The sequence below is a fragment of the Anarrhichthys ocellatus genome, unplaced genomic scaffold (genome assembly GCF_004355925.1).
Source record: "Anarrhichthys ocellatus isolate YVR2014 unplaced genomic scaffold, GSC_Weel_1.0 scaffold56, whole genome shotgun sequence".
Lineage (NCBI taxonomy): Eukaryota > Metazoa > Chordata > Actinopteri > Perciformes > Anarhichadidae > Anarrhichthys > Anarrhichthys ocellatus.
The window spans coordinates 439970-463722 of NW_022280086.1; the positions used below are offsets into that span (position 1 = coordinate 439970).

Below are 23753 nucleotides of genomic sequence, written 5' to 3' on the forward strand. Positions count from 1 at the left end.
CCTGGAAACTCTCAGGTCAGCTCAGTGAAATATTTGTTATATTTAGAGAAAGATTTAAGATAATGTATTACAAACAATTATGTGCCGGGCCTGAGTTTTTTGTTGCAGACTCACAAACGAGTATTCTTTGTCATCATCACTAATTATATCCAGGTTGAGTCACTGTCTCTGTGTCAGACAGATAAGGGGACAGCTGTCAGACAGAATTCAGAGACTTTCAATGAGATGTAATATCCCAAAATGAGGAAATAAAAATAAAAAAATTACATTAGCAGTAGCTTAAAGGTATAATATGCAGCCTTAAACTATGTATAGACTAATACAAAAAGAATCCCTCTCAATCATTATTCATGACCCACTAGAAGTGTGTGGCGGTGTCTGTATCAGCAGTGACTCTGCCTTCCAGCTGTATTTTCTCTTTTCTTCTTATTTTGCCATGTTCGGGATGTTTCTGGGCGTCAGCAAAGTTATTTCACGAGAACGTGATGAACAGAGCGAACAGGCCACAGCGGCTGTTGTCAATGAGATGAAATTTAACTGGATTACATGCATGCCTTGTTTTCTGTGAATCCTTTGTGCATGGGAAGCAATTTGAATCCAGTTCAGGGATGGCAGAGTCTGCCAGTATCAGCAAAAACTCCTATATAAGTAATTGCTACATTAAATAAAATATATATTGCAGATAAAATGTTTACAATAAATATTTTAAAGCTAGTGTTTGATTTCATGAAAACCTCAATGATTATAACTTAAAATGTCAGGACTTTACTAATTAAACTAAATAATTAAGGTAATTAATTATTTTACACAGCATCATAAATGCGTTTTCTTTACACTTCTATGCTGATGATACCCAACTCTATTTGTCCTTCCCGATCTGGGATTGTTCCTCATTTGTACGTTGTTTTGGATCAAAGTGTCTGCCAAATGAGTAAATGAAAACGTAAATGTTGTTGACCGACACCAGTTATTGATAATGTGATAACTGTCAGTTTTTGTAAACATTTTGATATGAAATCCCCCCAGTGGGATAAGCAGACCCAGTGAGCCCCTATCACACCTGTACAGATAACAGAATCAACGTAAAATCAAAGTAAACAGTCATCTGTTGGGATTATAGTGTAATTAGTTTTGAACTTTTCAGAATGCATCTCAAAAAGTCTGCACAATCTGCAATCTCAGCAAATTTCAGCCTTCTTTCTCATAATACCAAACAAATTCTTGAACAAATCAAATGAACAAATCAATACTAGTACTAGTACACTAGTAAATCTCTCATACTTACTGAAGTAAATCAGTTTTATGCAAGCACCCACCTCCAGTCCTGAGAAATGAAGCCAATGCGTTAGTGCCAAAAACTAGTTCTTCAAATGGCCACTGGTCTCCAATAGCGAGACAATACCCAACCCAGAAACAAAGTCGATTAATAAGGAAGGTCGGAGTGAAGGTGTGGGTCTCATAACACAAGACTTTCACCCAGGAAAATGCTGTTCATGTTCTGTGAGGAACCAGAAGTCAATGACAACTTATTTGTCATGTAAAATCCGTACTTAAGTAACCCCGCTTCCACACTCATTTTAACTCAAACCATGATCTTTTTTTCTCTCAAAGGAACTGTTGTATGAGGAAATGTTGCATGTTTACACCTGGTTAAGGTTAAAGCAAAACCGTGGTCATGCTGAAGAAAACTTGACTGTCAGTTGGAAACAGGAAATAAACAGGTGTACCATGTTTAAGGCTAATGTTTTGTTGACCCGTCCATCCACCCTGACCTCGTCCCTACGCTGACATTTTGGCTCTAGAGCAACATCATCTAAATTACTCCGAGGGCATTGCCACGTGATCGAAAACATGCAGTTTTGGGGCATTTGCATTTGCCCTCAGCATCGGCACAATTACCGTATTTAGAGACAAACTATTTTTGTCCACAATACCACTGGAGTGGACTAAACCATGTACACCTTTGAGAGGGGGAAGGACTCTTTAAGGCTCTATTATTGGTTTCGGGATAGTCCGTTTTGTCTATTTAACTAGCTAACTAATAGTGTACGTATAATGCTAATTTGCACATTTTTTTCATCACAATTGCAGATGAAAACAAATCTTAAATTCCAGACTTTTTGAGGACCCTCCCAAAGTTGGGGTCCTGGGTAATTAGTTCCCCTCAATTCTGTCCCTGGTTCCCATTCTTCTGCTATTGCTGTCAAGGGAGTTCAGGACAGGACCCAATAGCAAGACCATAAGACAGGATTCAGGTACAGAACAGACTTTATTTACACTGGACAGAAGGCAGGATCCCCGGTGTGGTTTCCCATGGACCGACACCGGAAGGCAGGTAGGATCACCTGTGTGGATCCCTTGGTCCGAAACAACCATAAAGGAGTGTCTGTTGAAGAACGTGGGATTTATTGTTCTGTTTTAGTTTTTTACCGTGGTATCGAAAGGGGCATTGAAAATCATGGAATTTCTCTGGTATTATTATCAACTACAAAATTTCTGGTATCTTGACCTGCCTAGTGGCAACTGTTTTAAATGGCAATAAAACAGCAATTTGGCAAGTAATTAGGATAAAAACAGTACAAAATAAATGTACATCTTCAAACATAACTTAGTACGGTTGTATTTGGTGAGGTTTGGACAAATTGTGATGCAAAAATCTTTAGATAAAAATTAAAAAGCAATGGAAAATTAACATAATGCAACAAATGCCATATATTTAATGACTAAATTATCCAGAGAGATGTGCCAGTGCCTGGTGGTTCATTTGTGGTCTTGAACTACTTAATTTGTGCACACAAATAAACATTACCCAGCAGTTGAGGTTTGGTATAAACACTGAATTCTCCACCGTACAGTGAACAGAGGTGCTCAGCGGGCAGGATGAAACTCAAACCTGATGACACAATCTGCTCGGGTAGTTCTCATGGCAACAGAGACATCTAGTGTTCGGCTGAAGTAACATTGTCAGAATCTTGTGGAAGTGCTGCTAACAGCAGGATGGACAGCTGAGCTCCTCTGTGTACACACACACACAAGCACACACAAGCACACACACACACACAGAGCAGAGGGGCCGTGGTAGAGACACTGGATTGAACCAGGTGAGGTACTCAATACTGTTATAGTGCAATAAAACATTCACAAGTAAAAAGCCAATACGTATTTGTATCAATACATCTGTTCAACAAGCAAGAACATGTGAATGTTACATGTACCAGAATAGTTTCTGCAAACAGGACAAATAAATGATGACAAGGCAACTTTGCTCCCGTTCGTTTAGCCTCGTTCTGCAGAATGAATTTACTCACCACATGCAAAACCAATCTGTTCGACATCATTTATGCATCATTATACTCTATCTACTGTGAAAAAGGCCTTCAATAATACTGGCAATAATACAGAGTCACACTCGTTGCCTATTTCCACATTTCAACACTTAGTTTACTTACTCAGCTGTAAGTTCTGTTGGCTCAGTTAACCAAAATTAATTAACAGCAATAACTACGTTGTCACAAAATAAAATAAAACCTAACTTACTGCTAATATTTGTATATTGGCTTACCGTTGATAACTTTACTTTTTTACTTTTGTTCAAAGTACTTTTCATTTGTCAATCTACACAAACACGTATTGCCTTTGTACAAGGCCTATAAAGAAAGAAGTGAAGTATTACATGCATTATAAAAAAACAAAGGTTCAATATCCTGCTAAATATTTACTCAAATGAAGATTTTTAAGACCTCCTGTTTCCAAAGCATCTAAAAACGAATTGGCCTTCTTTGTAGAATCCCTAGACATGTAAATAGATCAGCAAACTATGATACTAAAACAATATGTTCATTTAGCAAGACTTATTTAACTTGGATTACTTCTTCACCCACCTGCACCTACAGATAAATGAGACAGGGAAACTTCGCTCCTGTGCGGTCAGCCCCGCTCAGCAGGATGAGGAAAACAACGCAATCGCGACGTTAAGGCCGTAAATCTACTCTACCCTTCGTAAAGCAAAGTGAAGCGCCACGCTGCACATAAAAACAAAATGCATGAACACATATGTGACAGCACATTGGTGGACATCACATAAACGAAAGCAGAACCTATTCAATCTGCTTTTTTCCTCTTTCTTTTTTTTAACAAACGAGCTAAAACAAAAGCTGTCTGTATGTAGATTAGCTTGTGCTTGTAAACTTCTCTGCTGCCTGAGACAAAGCAGCCCCTCCGCCCCCAACCAGCGGTACCTACAGAGTAAATAAATAGAATTTAATTCAAATTTAATACAGGAAGGAGGACAGAGGACGGAGGAATGACTGATTCTGTGTTCTTCATTCTTTATAAACTTCCCTCAGGAATCTTATTCATTTTATTGACATTGGTTTCCAGTGAGATATTAATTACTAATACCTAAATTATAAAAAAAATTATATATATTTAAAGCAATTATTTGGTCATGATGAAGAACAGAGTATTCAGAAAGTAGCTCAGTAATAAAAGCCTGAAGTTCACTGTCGTCCTCCGACATGCTTGGAAAGGGAGGGGTGAGCCGAGGGGTATTTAGTTGGCTGCAATCTGCAACTTCACCACTAGATGTCTCTAAATCGTACATACTGTTCCTTTAAAGGCAAGGTTGGTTATCTTGAGAAACTAGCAAGAGTACGCTAGATTTTAAAAATGATCCACCCGAGAAAAAAAAACAACAGCCCAGTGTTGCCAACAATTTTGCAATGAAAGTAGAAGCACTAGCTATGAAAGTTGCTAAATCTAGCAAGAAAGTTGCCAAGTTAGCATCACTGACAGCCCCTTCAGCCCTCCCTCCAAAGCCACTCCCCCAAAAATGATCATAATGGACGTAAACAACAAACTTAGCTGTTGTTTGTGCCAAATGAAATGATTGCACAGGCACAGTCCTGCAGCAGCCACAGATGCCAGATTTTTTTGTCAGAGCATTTGACTCATTGATTGCTGTCAGGATGTATTAACAAATGTTGACAAAAATAAAAAAAAATAGATTTAAAGAAAATTACCAACCCTGACTTTAAGAAATATTAAAACTCCTGGTAAAAAAACAAAACAAATAAAAAATAATATAAACATGAACATACATTTATTTCAGTTTTTTTGATTTATTATAATATATCACTATAGAAAAACGGAGACGGCATGAATTCTCTTCAACTCCAGGAGGCAACCTAAAACTTATGTTAAAGACACTATTTCTTATTAAAAGTAATTGAAGGGTCCGAGGAATAGCCCGGAAGACAAAGACATGTAGGCATCATATCGATTTTGATAATATCATTGTGGCAAGTTAAGGAGATGGAGATCAGATTAGGCTATAAACTCAATATCAAAACCAGTTTGGTGATTCTATGCACCTTATTAATAACTGCAATCATTTCAATTCCAAAATAAAGCCTTGGGGTGAATTGTGGATTTGTACACTTAATTGTCTCTTTTGAACCGCCTACGGTAAAGAACAGAAATGGATATAGATCTAATAATTCTGTAAATGCAGGAGAGGATATTAATAAACGTTGTGTAGATGTCTTCCGATCTGTGTCACAATCAGACCTCTTTATGTAATATTTTTTTGCAATAATAAATAAATAAATAAAAAATAGCCTACTATATGTTCTAACACAACGCCGACATATCTTATGTTTCCCAATCAATATATTCTTTAAACAAAAGTTCAATCAAATATAAAAATAAAAAGCTAATGTGGGCTGCTTTTTCCTCTGATGAAAGTCCCTCCCTTTTCTCGTTGGTCGGTCAGAGGGGGGAGGCACACACACACACACACACACGCGCACGCACACACACACTGCTGATGTCAGACTCCAGTCATGTCGACCCTCCTCAGCACCATCATCTTTATGGCTTTTTTACAGAGACGTAAGTAAAGAAAAAAAACGGCTCCACCGTCGCGTGCAACTTCCCTTTCTGTGTCTGGTAAATATACGATACCCGCCGCTCAAAGCGTCGTTTACCGGTAACAACCGGAGCGGGTCAGGCTGGATGTTTTGGTTGCGCAGCGGCGGATGCTCTCCGGAGGAAAAAAAACCGGCTAAGCAGCGACGCTGTGTTAAATATTAGAAGGATAGCAGACAGATTGTTACAGAGAGAAAGTGTCACCACAGCTCGGTAAGGTTACCGAGAACCCTCCTCGGTCCCACTCCACCGGGAGAACATTCTAGTTCAACCGTGGCTTCAGGCTCTCTCGCATTACCATAGCTGTCCTGACTGTAACATGCGGACGTGGAACCTTTGTATTCAGCAGCGGGGCTTTTAACAAAGCTAATGTAGATGCGTGTATGCACGTGTTGCGTTCAGGTGTTGTCGTTTTTTCTGGAACAGATCTACGCATTTAATTTGATTTTTTATCGTCATGTAACTTGGAATGAGAGGCAAGGCGCATGCTTCCAGAGTGATATAATACATTTCAGTTTGTGCTTCTTGTTGTCGGCCGTTAGGATATTTCCTGCTCCGTAAATTCTCTTGAAAAGATAATTAACAGGCAGTGTTTGAAAAAGCCAGAATATTCTTTTCACGTCTAAACCATCTGGATGACAAAATATGTCTAGTCAGCTAAATGAAAAAAAATAGTGATGTTTTGTTTCCTATCCAGGTAGTCGGTGCATGGCCATCTTTGTTTTGCTTTGGAAAGAGGCGCAACTTGGGAAACGGAATGATTATCCAGATGGTTAGGAAAGACATTGGCGGTTATAGAAAGCAGTAAACAGTTCAGTGTTGTTTACTGATCGCTGGTCACCAAAGGTGCTTAATGCCCAATTATGACCATGTTTATGATTGAGGGATTGCCTCCGCACAGCTCTCAACATGGAGACGGCTGAGCCAGAGGCTAACAGCGCTAACAGTGCAAAGAGCAGCAACAGTGCTGACAGAGCAAACAGTGTTTACCCAGCGGGGGGGAACTGGAAGGTGGGCCCTACATGACGACTGCGGTGTCAGTCAGGACGACGGCATCGGCTGTAACCGCCGTGTGTGCGCAGTGCAGAGCGGGGACAACGAGCTAACCAGTGGGGGCTAGCTCGGATTACAACACACGCAGAGGGAGAGGGACTTCATTCTCTGCTTTGGTAGACGTTATGCGGAAATTCTTAATTGCAAATCGTTGTTTGCTGATATATTATCGCCCTGAATCCAGTGTAGAAGCTTTAATCTTTGATAGAAATCGACTGTCACCTCTGTTATCTGTATTTATATTATAGTGCAAGAGAGACACAACCTGTGGATAGCATTTAAGTATTAACTGTCACCAGTGGCGGGCCGTGCATTTTATACCTGGGCCATGACTGCTGTCCTGCAGCTGAAACACAGCTACGGTTATTATTTGTTTCGTGTAAAAATGAAGCCAACACCTATCTGCAGAGAATATGCCGGGAGTGCGTCTCCTCTCTGCTCTGACTGCAGCTGGGACTGCTGCGCGAGTTACCGCCTGTGAGTGCTTTGGGGCGGCGGAGGGGCAGCACCCGTTGCTCGTTCACGACAGTGCAGCACATACGTGCTTTCAGAAAAGTCTCCAACAACACTAGAACAAGTCGCTAAATTTGTCACTAGTAGCTTTTGACAAAAAAAGTCGCCATGAGGGTTTGGAAAGTTGCCAGATTTAGCGAGAGAGTCGCCAAGTCCCCAGAGCAACATTGGACGTAACAATAGTTCCTATCACATATAAAACCAAACAAAAATCCATCTTCATAAAAACAAGTTGTACAAATAATAATCTATAAACAAGCATATTAAAGCTACTGCAGATGTAAAAACAAATGCATTTAACTTACCAGAGCTGCTGTTCACTATTTAGCTGTTCTTCCTCCTTTCTTTGTTAACAAAGAGTTTAATCTCACGGTTGTTCAGTAAATCCGTGCGTTTTAGTTCCAGTAAGAAGTCCTTCTCCATTCATGGACGCCAGTGAAGACAGTCGAGCCTCCCCAGTTGTATTTCTTGAATAGGTTTTAATGCGTTTGAGGGCTTAAAATGTCCGCTCGACAGAGGCAGCAGATTTTGGGATTGTCACCGCCCAACATGTCACGCTAGCCCACTGACCAATCACGTATGGCTAGGCCAGCTAGAAGGCTCTGGCACGTCAAAGAATACGCCCAACATGTCAAACTAAAGATGTGATTGGTTGAAGACTATGACAATCAACAATATCGTCCCCATTCACTTAAACTGCAAAGGGATTCACTTGTGAGTCTGCAGGCCTCGGGCCTCTGTTCTACCTAGAGACACAGAGGTGAAATCTGATTGGATAAAAGCTCTACTTAAAACAAGCTGCACTGGAAGCAGAGCAACTGAGGAAGACAGTAGCTGTGCAATGATAAAATAATTCTTCAACTGCATCCTTAAATAATCTTCTAACCATCTGGATGAAAAATTAGTCCATCTGTTGCAAAATACAAATATAAATTTTTGTAATCTAAAAAAAAAAAGTTGGTAACCGGATAGTACATCTCCGTGCTCAATTTGTAGAACATGAACCAAGAAAAAATAAATAAATGATTTATATTGATATATGTTGATGTTTCTACCAATATTTCATAATTCCATACAAAACGATGTCTTAATTTGTTTGTGTTTCCAAACAAGCAAGGATGTGTTAAAATGTTTATTTGATTATATATTAATTTCTTTCAGCCTGCAGCAGATGGGAATACTTTTTTCATCCAGATAGTTAGTCTTTGAGGATTCTGGAAATGGCTTCAGAACAGTACAAAGTGTTGTTAAAGCCCCATCTGCGTTTTTCAAGCTTACTTATAATAGCAACACTTAAACCACAAGAGCCATGATGTGGTGATTGTTACCTAATCCTGTGGCCCTGTCTTGTAGAGGAGTCCTGTGTCAAAATATGAAATTCATTTTTTCAGGTGATATTGTGCTAACATGGTGCATATTCCTATTTCTAAAATAAAAATCTAGTATGACAGAAGGTGGTAAACCAGTCGTCCTACTGGGTTGTATCTGGGGCTCTGGGTGAAAAACAACTGTACATAAATGGTAGGGTGACTGGTGAGAGGACTGGGAGGGTCCAACACGGTCTCACGGCATTTTGTGAAATAGTCTTGATACGCAATCTATTGGTTTCGTGTAAAGGGACACAAATTGTAATATCCCCATGTCGCTCTTAACAACTTTTTTTTTTGGGACGACATTACATTACAAAACGAAAGTTAGGTTTAGGTAGCGAAACCGCTTAGTTAGATTTAGTTATTACATCATGGTTGGGCTTAAAATATCTACATACAGTTGGGTTTAGGCAACAAAACATGTAGTTATGTTTAGGAAAACCGTCACAAAGGTTTTAGGCAACAAAACCACAACAATAAAACCAGAAGGTGTTGTGGAACACAGGTCTCATGGTTGTAAAGTCCTGTGTTTGTTGGACTATTTCACAATCTGCCATGATACTGGTTTGGAGGGTCAATAGGGGCCCCGGGATTTGGATTAGTTTATTCCCTAGAGCCCCCTGGTGGTTTATCCAGCCATTTTGCGTTTACCTCTGTTGTATTTGATGTTTTTTGCAATTTTGACCAAGTGTTTGATACTGCGAGACTGAAACACAATATTTTCTCCAACGTTGTCCCAGGGCAGTTATCACATAACTGTACCGTCTCTGTAAATCCACGCCAGTATATTTTTTTAGTTTTACAGTAAGTATCTGCAGTGATTGCAAATCTTGCACAAGTGTCGTTTGCATTATTTGTTTGGGGAGACATGTCCTCCTAACTTTTCAAAATGTTGTTTTAGTCCTTATCCCATCTGTTGTTCAGGTGGACGTTCTTTCTAAAATATATCTGCTGTCAGTGGGCCTCACATCACAGGCTACATACAGGCTCTTCTAGCTAATAGCCGGAGGTTGTTGGGGCCTTATGGAGACTGAAGGAAAGACCTGAGGACACCACTCAGAGCTGGAAAGACTACTTCTCCCCCTCTGCATGTGTTTCGGGTCAAAAAAACATAGAAATTAATTTCTAGGTCTATTTTTAATTGCAGTTATTATTCTCCTAGAAAATATGCTAAGATTGAACATCAGTTCATTAATTTATTGTTATACCACCAATATCATGAAAAGCACAGGAGCCAGATTCATCATACATTCATATTTTCTAGATTTAAAATGTATTTTTGTTATGTATCATTTGTACTATCAAAACAGGGAAAGGAAGTGTAATTATAATATATATATTATATATATATATATTGGTAGAGGTGTCCTACTGAATATTTTAGTTTCATTTTTTGTTCCTGGTACCAAATCTGGCATTGTGTATTACAAATATTTTGTAACAATAGTTGTTGATTTTAAACTCGTTATAATCCCTATTAATAAGAATTGTATGCGTCATAGGACTGTTATGTTACACTCCAGGACAATGACATTGACTAACAGTGTTGGATTTATAAACTAAAAATTCAATGAAACAACTTGCACAGTACCAGACTAGATAGGATTTTAATTAAACAGAGCGTTAGCTTGGACAGCGGACCTTAATACGCTTAATACCCCGTCTGCTCCACACCTGCTGTCTGTCCACGTCAGTGATTAGTGTGGCTAGATGGGAGTCAGATAGATGACTTTGTGCAATGGCCTCATTACCATGCTGCTTCTACATTTGTGCACAGGACGCATCAGCGCGCACAGGTTGATTAATGGGATGTCTGTTAGTCACCATCTTCTCAGATGTTCTCTAACGGCTGCCAAAGATGTGATCGATTCCACTGACCAAGCCGGAGCTCAACTATTTAAAGCTGTTCTGAAATGCCCCATGATTCAGCTGGTGATGCCACACTCGCCTCCCCAATGGGAGCCATGTCGGAGGTCCGTAGCTCATTGAGCAGCTAGTTAGGTTCTGTTTTTGGGGCTGAACTGAGAACTGATCCTGTACTGACAGGTTCCAACGACACATTGATTGACACACATGCAGATAAATCAGTGTTGAATGCAGACGTGTGGTGCATTGTTTAGGTTTTTGTATTGGGTTCATCATCAGAATTATTCATCATTATTATTATTTTAATTATTTTAATTGTGCAAAGAGCACAAAGTTCTTCATAGATCTAGCTTCTGCATTTTACTCTTAAAGTGCACCGGATCGATGCATTTAACTTTAAAATGTACAACATTTTCTTCCAGGGGACCATGCCCCCAGCTCCCCTAAAAACTTCCAAGGTCCACCCACCACAGTCTCACAAACTCCTGTGGGAAACACTGATGTATTCGAATTATGTGCAGTAACTTATTGTAAGGACAGCAGTGATTTGAGTCTGACATATCTCTACATCGCTGAAGTGGTACTCAGAAGATGCTTCCAGGGGTGGCAGGTCTGCCATCTGTATGGTTTTGCTTCCAGCCAATTACCGCAAGCGTTCTTTGATTTAATGTGGCACGTGATTGGCCCGCAACCGCAGCAGCTACAACCCATACAGTCTGTGGTGAAGTCAAGCGCGTTGTATTTAAAGGGAGTTGGCAGGTCAGCGTGCCGAGATGCCACCAAGACATTGGAGAGTATAGCTATATATGGAGTCTGGTATAAAAATAAATGGTGGTGGTAGCATTTTACGCAACTTCCATTTACATGATGGGTATTGAATGGAGTAGAAAAATAGTATCAAATAAAATACTCTTGACATTGGGTTCACTTTAAGGGTATTGTCATTTTTTTAAACGATACCCAGCTCAAGGCTCTGGTTGAGTTCAGTTTTTTATTTATTTTTTAAATGTTATAAGATATGTCTCTCCTTTGATTCTATTACTCTATAATCGTAAATTGCTTCAAAAATTGGGTAAACTATATTCAGTAGCTTTGAGTTTTACATTGACTTTGGATCTCAAATTTGGCAGTACCGGTCAGGTTCAGTTACGTTAAGTTGGGGTCACGTTTGGGTCTTTGCTTTAGGCTCTTGCAGAATTCTAGCAGCTAGTAGATCTGTTAGCAATGGCTAGTAGTCACATGTTAATATTAACATGAGTAATTTACCAGAATTAGCAAGCTACTTGGTTGATATATGATGTCCCAGTGGACTGGACCGCAATTCAAGGGACCTTTGTGTGCACAAGAAGTTAATAGGAAATTTGTATTGCAACTGCACAGCTTAGGTGCAAAAATAGGCTATGAAAAAACATGCATATCTGAATAAAGGGACTGCCAGCTGACTGCGTTCTTGTTCATCACTTGATAACTGAAATTGATATTAAAGAGCTCAGTACAGTTGTCCAAAAGAATCATAACGGCACAACTGATCTGACTCTTTGGCTTTCTATTTGCCCCCAATATCATCTTGGTTTTACGGAGGCTGATTGAAACTTGCCCGTCATTTCTCCTCACTACACTCTTCTCTCCATCTGAAAAACTAAAACTAGCCAAAGGTGGGTGGTCTGCTCAATCATTCTCTGGTGCAGCAGCTGGATAAAGTCCAAGAGGGCCAAGAGTAGCAGAGAGCTTTTGCTTTACATGTGTTTGGCTGTAACAGCAGAACTGTTTGTTGAAGGAGGTAGAGGGAGATGAAGAGGGTTGGAGAGCATGTTTTCAATTGGTGTGTGTGTGTGTGTGTACATAGGAGGGGGGCAGGCAGAGGATCACCTGCAACATTACAAAGTAGTACATAAAGTAGAGTAGAATGTGAAAAAACAACAATTTGCAGTAATATGGATAGTTTGGCCCCCTATTTTTGGAAGAGGAGTGAAAGTATTTAATCGACTTTCTTAACTTTCGACATTATTCTTTCCATTACGAGTATTTAGGAGAGTTCTGACTAACCTGAATGTGTTCATATTAAGTTCTGGTCCAGGTTTTAAGGGCCTTTCACGAGCCAAATGTTTTCCATTTTAATGGAACTCTGGTTTGTTAGTTGTGATTGCAGAAATTGTACTCCGGCGTGGACCAAAGTACCGGTCCCAGATTGCTAGAGGCGGTTCTCGGACTGTTTCAAGTGAACCCTTAGGGCGGTTTGATTGCAGTGAAAACATAATCCGAGCCAACTGCAGGAAGTGAGCCAAAACAGCGTGGGCATTCGTTGAGATGGACACAGGTGGAGGACAGGTTAACATCAGTGGAGGAGGCTTGACTTGGATTTCTGAAGAAGTTGGTTTGCTTGACATCTGGGCTGAAGAGAACATATTCTGTATGAAAAAACAGTGACATTCATAAAGTCTTTTGAGAAAAAATGGGGGGAAATTCATTTGCTCAATATTGACAGCAATATTTCTGCAAAAGAGTCTGCCGTTCCCTGCATAGAAGTGGAAACTCTCGAAAAAGATAAATTCGCTCCTTCGTACACGCCCCATAGCAAATCATTTCTTTTGTTCGGGTGACTTCAATTTGTGCACTGTGTAACCGAATCGAAAACGAACCAAGAGTATCAATTTCAGTATGATTCGGACTAGCCCCGCGGACTATGGCTGGTGAAAGCGCCCAAGACTCAACCCGTCTAAACGCAACCGGTATGGTCCAAAACACCCGAACCCACCTTGAAGCACACACCCTGGACCCACCGTGTAGGATAGCAGAACTCTAACTTGCTTGCATGGGTTCCACTAGAAGGAGAAACTCACACATCGGTCTTCTAAAGAGACAATGCAACGCCAAATGGGAGGCCTACTTAACACACTTTAAATGATTTTTGATGCTTAAGGAAATAAATGCTGTCATCGTAATCGCGTATGTCTTACATAAGTCACATTTCATTACTTCTCTCTCTCTCTCCTCAGTTATTCTAATTCCTGCTCTCATCTAAGTCTCCCTTTGTCTCACTCTGCTCTATAGCTGACTCCCCCCCCACCCCATGAATTAGCCTTTAGCTGTGCTCAGATATGGCGCCATATCCTCAAGGACTCTCTCACTCTTTCTCTCATCTTGGCTTTGCTTTTATCATGATGGAGCTTCTTTCTTTCTTGATGCTAAGCAATACGTTTCTTTTTTCATCACAAAAGGTCAAAAGCTTTGTCCTCCTAACCATTAGTGGTTGAGCTGGTGTTGGATTAGAAAGTTAAATACGGTGCCAATGTTCACCTGCAGCGTCATAAACAGCTACATTTGGAGTTCAGAGCTTTTTGCATCAGGTATTAAAACTACAAAGCACTCCTTGTAGGAACATACTGTGATAGACTATTTGAACGCTGATTTGCTGCTACTGGCCATGGTGTTTGAGAATTTGGGGAATATTAGGGTGTGAGCGAATATAATGACCACTCAATTATGACTATCTACATGTTCTGCAGCACCTTCTCAAGTGCCGTCAGATTTAGCAGGATCACTCAGACTTAGTAGTAGTTCAACAACTATGGCTAGATTTGGCTGCTATCAGTTTCATGCACATATTTTGCAGCCTAAAGCAATGCAAAATATACAGTACATTTATCAAGACATGGACGAAAGCCCTCAGTATGCTTAAAAGAAGGTGTTTAATATATTGTTTAAAAGTGTGAAAGTGAGCGCCGTTAAGGCCATTTTCACTACGAAGACACACATAAGACTGAATTATTGGAGAGAGGCAGAGGGTCGCAGCTTTCAACTGTAGCCACTCAGGAACAGATAAACAATTTGGCTTTTATACGTAGTTAGTTTGAAGTATATTCTTCATCTAAATCATCCACTTGGTTTTGGCATATTTGATAGCGTAGGTTATGTTCTGTTAGCCTTTTCACACAATTTCAAAAATTGAAATGAAGTAACCGGAGGGAGAGTGAGGCTTTCTGGGTCGAGCGTCACATATTGTAGCTTTGCTGTGGTCCGGCCAACAAATATCGAAGCAGCAGAGGCTGAGATATGTGTCAAGCTCCAATATTTCCTATAATGCAACTGGATAGTTTATTGTATTCATAAACTGTACATAAGAAGTGGACGTAGTCATTGTGACGTCATCCATTGCGACGTCATCCATTGCGACGTCATCCATTGCGGTGTGAACTCCCGTTTTGAAGCCTTGAGTTGGGCGATTTCGCAGTTTTTTTTGCAACCAAAAAACCTATTAACATTATATAGTTAACATATTTGGAATATGGAAATCCATCAATTGAAGAAGAGATTGAGACCATACACTCATGTTTACAATGTTTACTGGGGGAATAAATCAAGTGAGAAGTCATTTTTCATAGACTTCTATACAACCAGACTTCTTTTTGAAACTGGAGGAGTCGCCCCCTGCTGGTCAGTAGAGAGAATGCAAGACATTTTCAATCTTTTTCAAACCCCTTAGCTCTAGCAGAGAACTTACATTGATAAAAAGAGAAAGCTAATTGGTCGTCCCATTGCAACATCAGCATGCAGCAGCAGAGCTACTCCTCTGCCATGGGAATACATGAAAGCTGGAAAAAAATCTTGAGAGCAATCTCCAACTTGTTTATGTCAAGGACCTCTGAAATAGATGTACAATAGACCACAGACCATGGATGTACAGACGTTGTGCCCTGTGCTTTTTCCTGCATGTTATAGCGTACAAATAATAATACTGCATATAATTTGGTTCTCTGGTACATCTGTGGTACAGGCTTCACAGCATGGATGTATTATAAGGTAATAACAGTGATGAATTAAAGCCATGAAGGAATTTTCTCTAACTGGAAATTTTCTCCATCCTTGCTCCTGACACTTGGCTCCACTACGGTCACAGTACCATATTTTTACTATGATATCTATTTATTTAGTTTGGTTTCATATTACAAAAAAGCAGCTATTTGATTGGACGGGCCAAAGGCATGAAAAGTGGGCTTACCATGGCCCAGCCAGTCCCACCAACAGCTAAGCTGCTTGCAATGTTCCATAGAACTAGAGCTTTTTTTTGCCTTACAGTTCAGGATGATGAGCCAAAATAAATGTGCTTTGTAAAGGTCAAATGGTGGTGCTAGCTACAACACAATGAGATAAATTCTTGTTTGACCCTGGGCTAACATTTTACCAAATTTGACCAAAATTAATTTGATTGTCTTTCAGAAATCCAGCCAATCAGGACAGAAGACACAAAAATCTGTATTGTTCTGTGGTCACAGAAACATTTAGAGGTCTTAACACTGCTTCATTTGACCCTTAAAACATGACTTACTGACATTTCATTGTGTATTTTCTCAATTTTGTATTTCCTTTTGTCGAGTTTCTGAAAAACATCTTCGACATTGAATACAGTAAATGAAATTAAAGACTTATGTCAGCGTCATAGCTACGTGGTCAACATGGATGTAATTACTGCATTCAATACAATGATGAGGCGGTCCACCGCCTTTTCAGTTTGACCGCAGGGGGTTGTGGGTAAAGCAGACCGCTTGTCCATTAATAAATGAAACGACCATGTGATGAAGACATATGGCCCTGCTCTGATCGGCCCTTGGCTGGAGCTGTGTGAGTGTGTGCTCCTTGCAATAAAAAGTCAACAGAACTGAGAGGGAGATGCAGAGGAAGAGGTGGATAAATAGATGATAGACACAAGCAGTGTGTGGGCTGAATGTGTGTGTGAGTCTGTGGGCTGTAAGAGTGGGAGTTATCTACAGAGAGATGCTCTCTCTGCTACTGCAGCTGCCTTTTGGCTCCACACTCACACACACACACACACACACACACACACACACACACACACACACACACATACTAGTGTATTAGTAATGTAATAGTGAGAGAGAGTTTAGTGTTGCGTGTTGCTTCAGTTGAGATGATCACAATAGTGTCTGTTTGATTCTTCTATTCTACAGTGCTATGCTGTTGCCTTTAACCAAGTCGCTGGCCTCAAAACAGATTCACTGCACTGTGAGGCAGCTGCTGCTGCTCCTAGACAGTAAGGATGTGTCAAATGCACAAGGCAGATTGACAACATGTCGAGCAATCCACGCAGCAAAATATGTAATGTCTCAGGCCTTCCAAAAGAACCATAAAATAAAAAAAACAGGACCCATGGACAGCAGGGGGCCAGAAAACAATGTCTTTGTATCTTAATTATGCACATTTTCAATATTTAGAAATGAGGCAACCTGCTGAAAAACATTCAAAAATATAGTTTTTAAATAGAAAGGTTTGTATGCAGCACTTGATCTTATCTCCCAAAACTTTATGCTGCATTCGTATGGAATCGGGCAGACAGTAAACGCAAACCAGATATCAAGTTAGTGGATGAGAGCAGCACAGTAAAATTAGAATACCATTAAAAGATTGGATATTTTAACTTGTTGCCGTCCTTCACGATGGAATTTACAACCGGATGTCACTAAGCTCGCTTTACACAAGGAGAAAATTGTTTAAGATTGCAACAGAATATCAAAAGAAAGCTGCATTTTACAGCTGCATGTATTACTGGAATTATATAACAGTAGAGAGGAAATCATATTCTTTGACATTTTATGCATAGACCATAAGTGGACGTAGTCATCGTGACATCACCCACTGGTTTGTAGACTGCTGTTTTGAAGCCTCGAGTTCGACAATGTCGGCGAACTTGGATTATTGGCATCGCCATGTTGGTTTTTTTGCAACCAATATACAGAAGTGACCATATTTAGTTATGTGGAGGAGTGACGTAGACGCCGTATATGGCTCTGGTAGTGACAGTGACCTGTCAATCACAGTAAGCCCGCCCTAAAGCATACTCTGCTTTATGGTCTATGTGACTCTAAATAGACCATCATTTACTAAATGAACATCATGCTGTATTGAAGAAGACTTGAAACTAGAGATTGAGACCATAAACTCATGTTTACAATGTTTACTGATGTAATAAATCAAGTGAGAAGTAGAGTCATTTTCTCATAGACTTCTATACAATCTGACTACTTTTTGCAACCAGAGGAGTCACCCCCTGCTGATCAGTAGAGAGAGTGCAGGTTTTAAGACACTTCCTCATCGGCTTCACTCGGCAGAACCGGAGGTTGCCGCCTGGTTCTGACATGAACTTATGAACTACGGTAAATGTTTTCATCGAGTAGTATTCACTGTCAGTGAGTTGTTCAAAATGGCAGCGGAACTACAGCCAGTGGTGAATCTCTGAAAATAAAGTGTGGTTATTTTTCTAAAAATTGCACTGTACGTTGCACTTCTTAGTTTAAACACTTTACGTTAACTGCTTGACCAACATGGATTGCTAGTCGATGACAACATTAACCTCAGTTCATTAGATAAACATGGCAAAGCGATGAATTGGAAGATTGACGAAAAATTTAAAAAAAGATTGGGGACATTTTTCACAGAGGTCAAGGGGAAGGGTACTTTCTTAATTTGCAAGGAATCTGTTGCGGTGACGAAAGAGTGTAATATTAGAAGACACTATGAAACTAAACATCAGTCCCACATGTTTTTTGTCTCCTACAAAATCACGTTCCCATGCAACAAAACTGCACTCTCAATTATGTTTCAAGGGAAATACATTTCCTTCCGCATTACGGATGCAGTTTTTAACTGTTTGAAACACGTGGTTAACGTAAATTGAAACAAAACAAAATAAAAAAAACACTACAAAACAACTTGGTCAGGTTTAGTAAAAAACATCAAAAAAACATTACATTTACAACTGCAGTCTCCTGAGTAATAGCCCTATGTTTTTTGACATATACTACCCTGACCTCCCCATGTGGACTCGGATAACAATTTGCGATACGTCAAAAGCAAACTTAATCTACAACAAAATAAGTTTCCCTCTAGAATGATAATTCACAATGCAGTTTTGTTGGATGGGACTTAACATTTTTATTAGACAGGGCTGGGTCCATAAATACTGACTTTCTTCCACTGTAACTGGTTGAAAACTACGCATTTCGGCCAACTACTGTTTGACCCGTGACTCCTTATATTTTCTGTTTCAAAAAACTTTGGCTAGCCGAGTATACGGTGTGCACCACTACCAGAATGCCACATATAAACATATTCAAGCTATAAGTAACTCCGCCTTCGCCACTTTTGCTGGTCATTGCTGTCAATGCTCACAAGCTAGTAAGTATGCTAGTTAGCAACTTACACCTTCTGGAACAATTTGCGTGACTTTGTTTTGTACAGTGGTGGGCCGTCAGGGCCAGCAAGGCCTTCTCTGCTGGCCTAAACAGAATCACAAAGTTATAGCTATTTTATAATTAAATAATTTTTCTTAAATACACTACATGTAGGCCTATTATAATTTATAAAAATATTTTTCTCATTTTCTCATTGCACAGCTACTGTCTTCCTCAGTTGCTCTGCTTCCAGTGCAGCTTATTTTAAGTAGAGCTTTTATCCAATCAGATTTCACCTCTGTGTCTCTAGGTAAGAAGAGAGGCCCCAGGCCTGCAGACTCACAAGTGAATCCCTTTGCAGTTTAAGTGAATGGGGACGATATTGTTGATTGTCATAGTCTTCAACCAATCAGATCTTTAGTTTGACATGTTGGGCTTATTCTTTGACGTGCCAGAGCCTTCAAACTGGCCTACAAGTACGTCAGCATTAACGGGCAGCTCAGTTTTAAGGAGCAGCGTGCTGTGATTGGTCAGTGGGCGAGCACGTGACTATTGTGAAACAAAACTTAAGGAAACTGGCAAAGCTTAGTTGGAGTAGTAAGAGTTCAAATTGAAAGATATGGAAGAAATTATGACAGTTTTTATATTTTGCTTGGTGTAGATTATTATTTTTTTACCTAGCTTTGTTTTTTTAACACTCAATGGGTGAAGGAGGAGAAACGGATTTGTGAGTTGGGATTTAACCGTGGGATTAAACTCTTTGTCAACAAAGAAAGGAGGATGGAGTTTGTCTTTAAGTGATCAGCGTTTGGTAAGTCAACTGCATTTGTTTTTTACATCTAATATCTGAATGGCCCGTGCCCTCGAGGGTGTAGCAGAATGCGTGTTGCTGCTGTTGTTTTCCCGTTAAGCTAGTTTAGCATAGCCTCCCAGAAGTGCGGTGCCTCAGCTGTTTTTTGTTTTTGTTTTTTTTGTTCCGGGTTCAGAGGTCACAGCCCGTTGTCTCCTACGTGAGCGCAGAAAACATTATATTTCCTACAATTTAAGCTTCTGCATTTTCCAAATGCACTAGTATTATTGAAACGTATTGTTCGGTTCGTAAGCCTCGTACCGAACGGTTTAATACGAATACGTGTGTTCAGCTGTAGGACAGCAGTGAAGGCCCAGGTATAAAATGCACGGCCCGCCACTGGTTTTGTACCTGTGATCTTTGAGGCAAGAGACACAACAGAGAGAGATGCCAGAAACTACAACAATAATCCTCGACAGATATGTATACACCTTGTAAAGAAAACCTTCCTTTCCAACCTCTACATTACCTTTTCTTTGTCCGTTATATTTACCAAATCGCTACAGAGCTTCCGTACGGATTCCTCCCTATTTAATAACATTTTCAAGTTTTACCCCCAACCATTCTTTGCATCATTATATCCAACAGTAAGTGTAAAGGCATGATTAACACCATGTGAATTATATCATTGGACTACCTTCGCAGTCTGTTTATTCGCTGGCTTATCCTACTGGCTTTTTAGCAACATACGCACCAACCAGGAACAGTAAGTGCCTGTTTGTGTGAGAGCTCAGCTTGTGACGCATCTTGTAGCCTGCGAGGAACTCCGGTTCTCTCTGCAGTGTTTCTCCTGACCCTCTTCTTCTCCTCTTGTCTCTGTATGTTTATACAGTAGAGGCATAAAGCCTCAGGATAAAACAAAAAAATTTCACTCAAGTGGAAACATTTTTAACTCATGTGGATTCATGTGGACATGCCTCAGTTTGCATCCACCAGCACAAAAAATTTAAATTAGTTGAGTCAACACACGTTTTTGCATTATGTGCACTTGCACTGCATCCAAAATTCACCTCACATTCAGTCTGAACACGGCTAAAGAGGTTGTATGGTGCACATTGTCACACAACGTCTCACTTCAACATAATTTATTCTGTTTTATGAAAAAAATATGCGTCATAACATGATTATGAAACACTGCATACTGTACAATGCTGTAAAGGAAGTGGTATGGCTGTTGTGAACCCGTGCTCATGTTTGAAATATTAATGGACTGCAGACGTTCCATCCAGATCTCCTCCGGCTCAGCTCTGAAGACTTCTCTACATGAGGTCTTGCTAAATGCAGTTCTTATTGTCAGACCTCTGTCTCATCCATATAGATCATTTAACAACATGGACACATCTGTGACTTCACCAGTGTTCAGGTTTCTAAAGAGGCATTTGGATGCCTGGAATTTGTTTTCTTCTCACTGCTTACTTTTCGGTTGTTTAGATCCGTAAAATGTGGATTTAGGCTGCACAAACACCCCCATCACACACACATAAAAACTGTGATTGTAAACCAGGATTGTTGTGGGTTGCTGTCCTTTCATGAGGAACCCTGGGTCCGATCAAATTCTTGGAATGTTAAAGGGTACTTGGTAGTCCCCTGGTTGCGTTCTCATTAACACCCTTAGAAGTGGTGAGGTTCTGTAAAGAAACCCCAGAGAGGGTTTTGGATGGAACCATTACATCAGAGAAGAGTTCTCTGTAGACCCTCTCTTAGGGGTTATGGGTGGAACCTTTCACAAATGGTTTGAGGTATAATCCATTATGTTGGGTTTCAGGTAGAACCCTCTGTAAGGTTTCCAGATGTAAACTTTTAAAAAGTTCCACCAGCAACCAAAAAAGGGTGCCCTTATGGGGACAAGCCTAAGAACGCTATATGGTTGTAGTTAGCACTTTTATATTCAACAGTGAATGAAGCCAATCAAGGTCTAGTATACAACTTGCTTAAGTATGATATGAACACATGAAACCTCTAGGTCACAAACAATGAGAATGGAAGGAGACATCTTGTGTCCAGCAGTCAGGTCTTTTTTTCCATGAGGGAGAACGACAAGATGTCATCTTACCAATTTTGGACAAGGTAGTTAAACTTTTTTTTTTTAATCAACCAATCCAGTCCGTCATGACGACCAAGACATCACACTTGCCCACAATAGTGGAGATCTACATCTTTTGAACGGCTGGAAAAACCTCAAATTTCTGAACACACACACACACTGGCTGGGCATTTCTGTTGGCAATCGAATGTACAGTGATGCCCAAGAGTAAAATAGAACCAATGATCCTTATTGATCCCATCTTTTGCAGGTGTAGTTTTGAAATTCAATTTTTCCTATTTTCGTGGTGGGGAATCATATTTTTTACCATTACCGTTGAAACCGTCACTGAGAGACCGGGCAGGAAAAGAAAATAAAGAATGTACTTTACGGCAGCAGATGGGAAACAGCAAAGGTTTGCCTTGCAGACTCATTCGGCCCCTGGCAACATTTTGAAAACACACACACACTCGCTCTGCAACTATCACCTATGCCAGGACGTGGGGCTTGACAGATTTGCCATTATTGCCCCCGCTGTGTGAGGTGGAGGGTGCAAAGTGACCTACTGAGCCGACATGGTCTTGTCAGTCAGCCCAAAGTGTTTTCTGCACTACGTTTCACAGAGACTGACTACAACCGTTTCTCCCCCTCTCCCGCAGCTATCTGATGATGGATCTATTCCGCAGAGGAGAGCTGGGGCTGCTGGGAGGAGGAGAGGGGCTGAGGGACGACGTGGGCATTCCCGGGATCAGCTGGCCGGCCAATCGGCTGCCAGAGGACATGTACCCGGCGTCAGGGTTGGCCCTGGCCGCCGCATATCATGACATCAAGACCCGGCTGGCCAGTCTGGAGAGGGAGAACAGCAGCATCAAGAGGAAGCTCAAACACTACGAGGTCAAGGTGGAGAGCAACACACATACATACACACATACATACACACACACACACACGTACGAAATAGAACAGGATTAGATATAATAAAGCTTTCATGATGTGTGAATGCATTATTTTCTGGAAAGTTGATCTCCTTTCCTGCAGTTTCCTATGGTCAGTGAATTTGGAGAGGAGAGGATACTGTGCTGTTCCTGTGAGCCCATCGTCAAGGACACCAGTGTAATCCAATCAGAGACCACCAACCTGCAACAGAGGATCAACGCTCTCACTCAGGAGGTACTCTGCAGAAATGTAGTTACATGGAAGTATTGCTGAGCTGGAGTGTGAAACGGAAGGAAGGATGGCAGGAAAAATGGGTTCCAGTGTTTTCAACACATGCGATTGTACAGAACCAATCTGTTGTAGCGTTTTCTCTGATCCCTGGTCAGTTCAAACACTGAATGATTTGCATTGGTGAGGGAGCAGCATGAGTGAAGACGATACAACTTTTGTCTCACTCATACTAAGTAAAACTTCATTTATATACTTGGGTTACAAAGTGCTTTTCTGTAACATCAGTTCAGAAAAACACAAATACCAAGCGCAATGTGCATTAAAGAAAAAACAAATTAGAAATATAAACACAAGGACCTTAAGAACACAGGAACCAGTTAACACCCAGATCAACCCTTAAACTTGAACATTTATGGAATTTATAGAAAATACAACTTAGAGAAGTGCATTTTTAGATGCCAACAGGTTTTGGTTGGATGACCTACGTGGATGCTTGGTGTAAGGGACTACCTTTGTTAATCGCCAAAATAGTATTTACTGAAAAACGTATTTACTGAAAAACATACTTTTTTCAGTAAATACTTAATTTTTTAAGTAACTTAAAAAAGAAAAGAAAACACTGACACACTTAATTTTTATGTTTTGTGCCACCACAATGTAATGCTGTGTCAAAGGTTGTGGTTATTTTACGTATTTATGTGAGATCACATTGATACATAATATACAGTATTTATACTGCATTGGGGGTGTCACGACGTACCGGTATTGACGATAACCGCGATATTTCAAAAATGTAA

At 40.3% G+C, this 23753-nt stretch overlaps 1 protein-coding gene across 3 annotated transcripts in view; it reads left to right on the plus strand.

Moving 5' to 3' along the window:
* Positions 1-5809: 5809 nt before the first annotated feature.
* Positions 5810-23753, plus strand: part of LOC116396518 (TANK-binding kinase 1-binding protein 1-like) — a 35421-nt gene continuing 17477 nt past the window's right edge. For 2 of the 3 annotated variants that reach the window (XM_031871156.1, XM_031871158.1), the window contains exons 1-3: positions 5810-5892; positions 22449-22689; positions 22828-22959. In XM_031871156.1, the coding sequence (XP_031727016.1) occupies positions 5828-5892; positions 22449-22689; positions 22828-22959 (438 nt within the window). In that variant the 5' untranslated portion in view covers positions 5810-5827. The remainder of the gene's footprint in view (positions 5893-22448; positions 22690-22827; positions 22960-23753) is intronic. The other variant, XM_031871157.1, reaches the window with a different exon arrangement.